Raw genomic sequence first — 8,627 nt, forward strand, 5'->3', positions numbered from 1 at the left:
GAGTTCGGGGGAGGCTCCTGGCCTCACACTTAAGCAATTGATCTCCAAAACGTCGAGACGAATGAGTCACGGGCTCCACTGCTGGCCCCAGCCCTGCCCTTCCCCAGGATTTTCCGTGGCCTCCGTTCTGGGGCTGGCCAAGGACTCATATGGCAGCAGAGGTTTCAGGACATGCCCTGATCCCGGCCGAAGCAGAGGGCTGGGATGAGAGCGCCCTGCCAGAAGGACCCAGAGCCGTGCATCCCTGCGCACCCAGAGGTGCTGGAGGTCCTTGCGAGACGTGGCGATGAGCTCACGGGCTATTCCCGGCCGTGTTGATCCTGGCTCCTCCCGGCGAGATCCGGCTGCTTTGACTCCAAACAAACAGTCCGGTGGCCACCGGCACATTCCTGGCCGGTCCCTGGGCACGGCCGGGGCACTGGGCTTCCTGTTTATCCCCGTCCCACGGCGGGGCTCGGCGGGTGTGTGGGTAGCAGGGTGCCCCGGGGACTGGCGGCACCCCAAACCAGAGGTTGCTCCCGGGGCAAGTCGGGGCGGGGTGGGGCATCACCAGTCTCCACGTCCCACGGAGCGGGACTAAGCCTGAGGACCCTCACAGCCAGCCTGGTTTATGGATGGCACAGGTGATGCCCCAAGCCCTGGGAGAACTGTGCTTCGGGCTCACGGTACCGTCCCATAGCCTGCCGTGGTCCCTGTGCCCCCCGAGTCCTGGCCCCACTGCAGCACCTCCAAGCATCCTATGCCTGTGTGCCCACTTGAGCCACTGCGTGAGTGGAAGGTGCATGAAATGTCCCTAGCACAGCTGCTCGTCACCTCCATGCTGTGCCTGGCTGCGGGACAGCCCAGAGAGGAGAGCATCCCTGACCGAGGGAATTTGGACTCGGGGGACGTCCAGTCTCACGGCAGGTAGAAACTATCCGGGATAGCGCAGATCCCCGCGGCTGGGGGAAGAACGGGGTTTGGGACAGGAGCAGGTTTGCCCCAGTGTGCGGTGAGGCAGAGTAGGGCCGGGGGTGGGCAGGGAGCAGGGCTGGGCTCCAGAGCAGAGGCGGGGAGGCGGGGGGCCCCCTCGGGTCGGCCCACCCCGCCGCACCATAAAAGCGGCGGCAGGCGGTGCCCGGCGGGAGGCAGGAGCTGCGGGATCCGCTGCCGCGAGCGCCACCGCCGCGTCCCCTCGCCACCACCGGGTCCCTCGCCGTCGCCCGCCCCGCACCGCTGCCGGTCCAGCACAGCCGTCCCTTGCTACGGTGAGTGCCGCGGCTGCCCCCGGGAGGGGAGGTCTGGGCACCTGGAGGGGTGTCAGCAATCCTACCAATGCTCGGAATGAGGATGCAGGGGAAGAGGTGAGGTGACCGGGACCGGGCTGTGTGCAAGATGGGAAGGAACCCTGGTGTTCAGTAGAGAATCCAGGTGGAAGATAAAAGGGGGCTCTGTGGGGCCCTCACCCGTGTCCCCAAGCATGGGACAGACAGGAAACAGCAAGAGCACAGGGCTGCCCATGACTGTCGGTGCCTGGGAGGGCTGTGTCAGAGCTGGGTGACCTGGTGAAGGTTGTGGGGCTGGGGTGTCCTGTGAGTATGGCCAGGACCAGCCCGTGCAAGAGGGCATGATATCCATCCACTGTTGCCAGCTCCTAGGGCACAGGGGGGCTGCAGCTGCACCCCCACTCTGCCGTGGTCCCCAAGGACTCATTTTTGGGCTGTTCCCAGGCATCCCACCCGCAGAACCATGATGGTGATGCCAATTGGTGCAAGTCATATCCTGCTGGCGCTGTTGCTGTGCTGGGCGGCCCCCAGCAGGCAGGAGCCGGCCCCGGTGCAGCTGCGGCTGGGGGGACCACGGGGGGCAGCTGGAGAGGGCCGGCTGGAGGTGCTGTACCAGGGGCGCTGGGGCACCGTGTGCGATGACGGCTTCGACTTCCACGTGGCCACCGTGGCCTGCCGACAGCTGGGTTACACCGCAGCCATCACCTGGACCCACAGTGCCACCTACGGCCAAGGGGAAGGTAGGGGCAGCTGGGGAGTGGGGGCAGGGGATCCCCACGGGGGCAGTGTGCTTCCCGCTGGCTGTGGGAGCCTCCCCGCAGGGCTGCGGGTGCAGACAGCTTGCGGGACGCACTGGATGAGGCCTGTGATGCTGTGTCCCCAGGCCCCATCTGGCTGGACAACGTGCGGTGTGGGGGCAGCGAAGGCTCCCTGGCAGAGTGTGCCCACAATGGCTGGGGCATCAGTGACTGCCACCATGGCGAGGATGCTGGCGTGGTGTGCTCAGGACAGCGCCTGCCTGGCAGCTCCCCCCAGGCTACCACCTCTGGTCACCTGGGAGAGGTGAGTGGGGGCTCATGGCATTCACCTGTGCCCAGCAGGGTACACCAGGGCAACTGGAGCAGGTCCCACTGGCTCCTTTTCTGAACACCCTGCTCCCAATGCTGGAGCCCCTCACCCACCCCATGCCCACCGTGGCAGGTGTCGGGACTAACTCTGGAGGAGGTGCGGCTCAAGCCCATCCTGGCACGGGCCAAGCTGAGCATGCCAGTGATGGAGGGTGCTGTGGAGGTGAAGCACAGTGGGCGCTGGAGGCAGGTGTGTGATGCCAACTGGACCAGGAACAACAGCCGTGTGGTCTGCGGGATGCTTGGCTTCCCCCGGGAGAAGCACATCAACACCAGCTTCTACCGGTAGGGATGTGGGGGGCATGCACTGCCCCTGGGCGTGTGGGGGGCATGCACTGCCCCTGGGCATGTGGGGCAGGTGTCTGGTTACACATGGGGACAAGGGACGGGGGAGTGGTCAGAGAAGTGCTGCACACATGGGTGGATGTGTGGGCTGCTGGTATGGCTGGCCACTCCTGGATCCCCTTCTTGGACCTTTGACGAGGGTCAGAGTTGGGTTTAGCAGCATCCAGAGGTCTCTGGGGACAGTCACCATCATGGCTGGCAAAGTGTGGGAGATGGGAGAGGAAAGACAAATGTACCTTGGTCCCTCCCACCCTGTCTCAGCCTGCAACTATAAATACAGTCCATAATGAGCCCCTGCCAGTGCCAGGAGTCACACAGTCCCGCTGGGACACATGGTACAGACGGGCTTGGCACAGTAATTGCCAGTGGGGAGAGAACATGACGTACCGTGGGGTCTCCATCTCCTGCTGGGGAGGGCAGAAATGATGGGGCAGGGGGTTCAAAGTTGGGCACTGTCAGCATGCTCCCTCACCTCCTGGCCCTATACACCCACAGAAAGCTCTGGAACAGGAAGATGAAGGATCCCAACTCCAGGTAGGACTCAACACTGGACATGGTGGGCAGAGCACCTTGGATGGGCACCCAGCATGGGCATTGGGTGAGGGAGAGTCTCTGGCACCTGAGCTGACTCTGGCCCTGCTCCTCTCCCTTGGTAGCCTGAAGACCCTCAGCCAGAAGAACAGCTTCTGGGTACACAAGGTGCGGTGCCAGGGCTCTGAGCCCCACCTGGCTCGCTGCCCTATGCAGGTGGCCCCACCAGCCCCGCACCAGCACGCCTGCCCCCACGGCATGCACGCCATCGTCAGCTGTCTCCCTGGCCCTGCCATCCAGAAGGCCACGGGCAAGGGCAAGAACAAGACTGCCCCAGGAAAGGTGAGCCTTTGCAGGGTTCCACACCTTCTCCCACCAACAGAGTCCCAGAGCTGAGCAGCTAAATCAGCCACCCCTCTAGCACATGAGGAAGGGGCTGGCTGTGCCCTGGGTTGCTGACTGGCTGCTCCCCATCCCCAGGTGCTCCCGGTGCGGCTGCGGGCGGGCACCCACCCTGGCGAGGGCCGGGTGGAGGTGCTGCGCCACGGGCAGTGGGGCACCGTGTGTGACAAGCAGTGGGACCTGGCTGCAGCCAGTGTGGTGTGCCGGCAGCTGGGCTACGGGACAGCGAAGCAGGCCCTGGTGGGAGCCCGGATGGGACAAGGTGAGGCAGGTGTTACAGCATGGACTTGGGAAACCTCTGGACTTGGAGGGGTATGATGGGGAAATCAACTGGTTTAATGTGTCCTGCTGGAGATTCCTGGTATGCTCACGCAGCTCCAGCCTGCCCTGGCATGAGGCTACCCCGTCTGCTCCTGCCATGGGCTGCTCCATTCCCATAGAAAATGTGCAGTCCAGGGGAAGGCGGATGAGGGTCCTGCTCCAGGATGGTCACGGAGCAGGGAGCACTGACCCTTCCTATGCTTTAGGTCTGGGGCCCATCCATATGAGCAATGTACGGTGCACTGGCCATGAGCGCTCCCTGGGTGAGTGTCGCTTCCAGGATGCTGAGCAGAATGGCTGTCAGCACGAGGCTGATGCTGCCGTCCGCTGCCACATGCCCTTCATGGACTTCAAGAGCCAGGTGAGACCCTGCCTCCTTCCCAGAGCCTGTTGAACTCCAGCCCCATTGCAGAGTGCCTGCTCCCCAAGCTCTATGCCCAGTGCGGATGCTCAGAGCAGCCCTGGGGTGACCCAGGGGATGGGGGGATACAGAGCAGCACCCTGATGGGGTTCTGGAGGATGATCTGGTGGCAAAATTGGTCTTGTAGGGAGCAAAGGAGGAAGAGGAAGATGAGGGAGATGTTCAGCTGGATGTATGGGGCTGCTTGTCCTATTGCAGTGTGGGGTGGGAGAGTTGGGGGTCTGCATCACATTGCAGCTCAGCCCCTCTCTGCCAACAGGTGCGGCTGGCCGGGGGCCGCAACCCCGAGGAAGGCGTGGTGGAGGTGCTGGTGCCAGTGCAGGGCAAGCTGCAGTGGGGTGCAGTGTGTGGTGCACAGTGGGGCCTGAACGAGGCCATGGTGGTCTGCAGGCAGCTGGGGCTGGGCTTTGCCAGCCATGCTCTCCAGGTGAGTGGGGTACCAGCCTGGGGCCAAAACTGCAGGGGTCCTGCAGGATGGATAGTGTGGGCATGATGGGACGGTGGGAGGACAAATCGTGGCGGCAGTATTAGGGCAGAGGAGGAGGCAGAGGAGGCAGGTGGGTGCTGGCAAGGGCTGCAAGGACTGCTCCAAGCACTGTGCTCCTCCTCTGTTCAGGAGACATGGTACTGGGCAGGCAGCCCCGATGCCAGCCGGGTTGTGATGAGCGGGGTGCGCTGTGCCGGCACCGAGCTGGCCCTGCAGCAGTGCCAGCGCCATGGCCCTGTCCACTGCCCCAGCGGTGGGGGACGCTTCTCAGCGGGGGTCACCTGCACTGCTCGTGAGTAACAGGAGCCCATGGGGTGCTGCTGAGAGGGGGGGACCCCCTTCTCCTGTAGGAGAGTAGGGGGTGCTAAGCAGAGTGGGGATCACCTTCTCAATCCCTGCTGATCCCTTCCATGCCAGACGCCCCAGACCTGGTGATGAATGCCCAGCTGGTGCAGGAGACAGCCTACCTGGAGGACCGGCCCCTGGGGCTGCTGTACTGTGCCCATGAGGAGCGCTGCCTGTCCCGCTCTGCTGACAGCATGCAGTGGCCCTATGGCCACCGCCGCCTCCTTCGCTTCTCCTCCCAGATCCACAACCTGGGAAGAGCTGATTTTCGACCGAGGATGGGGCGTCATGCCTGGACTTGGCACCAGTGCCACCGGTGAGTGGCCCGTAGGCAGGGGCTGGCAGGGAGCTGCCCCCTCCTTGGGCCAGGCAGGGCATGGTGGCACCCGTCCCCAGGAGGCTGTCCCACCCGGGGTAATTAACAGCCTCTGAGCCAGCACTGTCATTACGGCTTTATTTGGCTTCAGAGTTGTAATTTGCTGAGTCCCTGGGTGCTGCCCTGCCAGAAGTTCTGCCGGGGTTGCCTGGGCCAGCTACGTGCTCCCTGGCCAGGCACTGGTCCTGTGCTCAGCCCCTGTCTCCACAGACACTTCCACAGCATCGAGGTCTTTACCCACTACGATCTGCTGACACTCAATGGCTCCAAGGTGGCTGAGGGGCACAAGGCCAGCTTTTGCCTGGAAGACACCAACTGCCCTGAAGGTAGGTGCTAGCTGCAGAGCTGACAGAGCCCCCCCGTTCTGCCCCCCAAAGGGGCTCTGTCTGTGCTGCCCTCACCTCACCTCCTTGCTGCAGGTCTTCAGCGACACTTCGCCTGTGCCAACTTTGGTGAGCAGGGGGTGAGTGTGGGGTGCTGGGACACCTACCGCCATGACATCGACTGCCAGTGGATTGACATCACCGATGTGCCACCAGGCAGCTACACCTTCCAGGTATGGCCATGGAGGGGTGGGGGACACCAATCTTCCGGATCTCAGGGCTGGGGACTCCCCTCCATGAGCACTACAGCATCCCTCACCTTGCACATCAGGGTGCTGCTCCTACCCTGCTGTGCATGCCACAGCCCTGCCTGGCCAGGGCGTAGCAGAGGTGCTTCCAGCCTGCCCCTTGCCCTCCCCAGGTGGTCGTGAACCCCAAGCATGAGGTGGCTGAGTCGGACTTCTCCAACAACGTGATGAGGTGCCAGTGCAAGTACGATGGGCAGCGTGTCTGGATGCACGGCTGCCACACAAGTAAGGAGGGACAGGAGCATAGGGGCTATGGCAGGCAGAGTGAGGGAAGTGACGAGGCACAGGTTTCTTGTGCCTTCACACACCCACCCACCCCACATTACTGTCCCCAGGTGATGCCTACGGTGCCGACGTGGTGAGCGATCTGGAGAGACGGGAGCGCCTGGCCAACAACCTCGTGTGAACCCCTGGCACTGACCTGGTCCCAGCAGCGCCACGGGAGAGTCCGACTCCCGTGCCCCAGCCCCTGCACCCTGGCAGCACTGGACTGAGCTCAGGGACTTGCAGACTTTTGTATTTATTGATGCTGCTGCAGAGGATGGAGATGAGCGCCAGGGCTGGCAGGGAGTGCCTGGGGATGCCCAGTCCCGTGCTGCCAGCGGGACTTGAAAGAGTGGCCCAAGTACCACAGCAGCCCTCACCTTCACAGCCCCAGGGCTCTGCAGGACAACTACCTCAGCCTGCCCAGCCCCCATGCTCCAGAAGACTCAGGACAGTCCCTGGCCACCCATGCATCAGTCCTGTCTTCAATAAAGGTTCTGTGAGCTGGGAGCAAGGTGCTGTGCTGTGGGAGAGGGGGTACTCTCTTATCAATCCCATCATCACCTCTTCCTTCCCCTGCACTGTCTCCCATTAGGATCATGAAGCCAATCCCCACTTGGGAACAACTTGGTCTTGGCGATGTGTCCAAAGCCAGGCAGTGTTCCCCCTGTGCCACCCAGGGCCATCAACTCCCTGGCTGTCTGTGTGTGGCTGGCATCACGCAGTTCTGGCTTGCCATCAGTGGTCCCCATGGGCCCTGCAGGGCACCCTGGCCCTGAACTGCTAACCCTGCGCATGCAAAAAGACCCAGCCAGCTCTGTGGCAATATGGGCTGGCAGCCAGCCCAGCAGCCACTGTGTCTGCAGCTGACGTGCTGGGCTTTCCCAGGCTGTCCTGGCAGCTCCCCAGACATGGGAGCTGTGGTACGGCCACTCTGTCCCTCAAAGCCCTTGCTTCTGGGCACAGTGTGGGGACACAGGGTACACTGTGCCTTTGCTCTCTGTTTCTTACCTCCCGTGGTTTCTATCTTCTTTCTTACAACAGGAAATAAAAGGGAATGTCACCAACACAGTCTGTACTGTCTGTTCCCTAGATCGCCAGCCACGGGGCAGTGCCACTCCTCTCCTTGCACACCTCTGTCCATTCCTGCCTCGCTGGCAGGCACCAGCCCAGGGTGGGGGGCTGTCAGCACCCACCTTAGCCCAGGACAAGTCAGGTTGCACCCACACGTGATGGTCCCTGCACGTGGAGTCGCTGCTGGGAACGGCGGTTATGCACTGGAGGGGCCCGAGGCCAGGGACCGTGGCAAGGCACGTGCTGGTGGAGGCTCACTCGGCCAGGGCCGGGCTTTGAGGGATGCCGGACGGCAGGAAGATGTTTTCCACATGAGAGCAGTTCTGTGCCCTGGAATTTCCACCGGCCGAGCCATGAGCATCCGGGAGCGGCAGCCGAGATGGCTCCCAGCTGGCAGCGCTGCCGGATGGCGCAGGGGCAGGCAGCCACCAGCACGGGGTCATGACCAGCTCCGCTGCCGCCAAGCTGGGGGACAGCCAGGGGACACAGGGCAGCCACATGAGCTCTTCAGCGACCAAAAGCATGCAAACTGCTGGCAGTGGTGGCAGAAAAGCATCATCCCCATCCTCACCTCCTGTGAAAGGCCCCAAAACCTCAGAGTCTGTAGAGCTACAGGGTGGGAGTGCTGGGACACATAGGGCTGTTTTTCAGGTGCTGAGAGATGATGCAAAGCAGAGCCAAAGGCAGGTCCCAGGTGCCAGCCTCCACCCGGGGGCAGGGCAGGAAGCCCCCAGCCTGCCACGACCGGCAGCATGGCCACATCACAGCCCCGTGTGGGGCCAGGAACACGGCCCTGCCCATGCTCCGACAAGGGCCCTGCTGTTCAGGGCTGCAGCTGCTCCGCGGAAGTAAACAGGGTCCTTGCCAGCACATTCCTGCCCGATCCCTGCTGCCTGCACATCCCCCACAGCCGCCGGGGACACCCAGCACCTGGGAGGGGTGGACATCCCCACAGCAGTGCGGACCATGCGCAGCTGCCCCCGGCACACACACCCTCCCCCGGTATGAAGGGAACCAGGAGCCACCACCCAGGCAAGC

General features: G+C 63.2%; 1 protein-coding gene across 1 annotated transcript; it reads left to right on the forward strand.

Moving 5' to 3' along the window:
* Positions 1–1,179: 1,179 nt before the first annotated feature.
* Positions 1,180–7,573, forward strand: LOXL4 (lysyl oxidase like 4). Its single transcript, XM_056494847.1, has 15 exons — positions 1,180–1,247; positions 1,710–2,005; positions 2,149–2,327; positions 2,466–2,677; positions 3,233–3,271; positions 3,394–3,610; positions 3,749–3,932; positions 4,198–4,352; positions 4,672–4,839; positions 5,029–5,191; positions 5,317–5,560; positions 5,831–5,946; positions 6,040–6,176; positions 6,365–6,476; positions 6,587–7,573. The coding sequence occupies exons 2-15, from the start codon at positions 1,729–1,731 to the stop codon at positions 6,655–6,657; spliced, it is 2,274 nt and encodes a 757-aa protein (XP_056350822.1). The 5' UTR covers positions 1,180–1,247; positions 1,710–1,728; the 3' UTR covers positions 6,658–7,573.
* Positions 7,574–8,627: the final 1,054 nt, after the last annotated feature.

The sequence above is a fragment of the Oenanthe melanoleuca genome, chromosome 6 (assembly GCF_029582105.1).
Source record: "Oenanthe melanoleuca isolate GR-GAL-2019-014 chromosome 6, OMel1.0, whole genome shotgun sequence".
In the NCBI taxonomy this organism is placed as follows: domain Eukaryota; kingdom Metazoa; phylum Chordata; class Aves; order Passeriformes; family Muscicapidae; genus Oenanthe; species Oenanthe melanoleuca.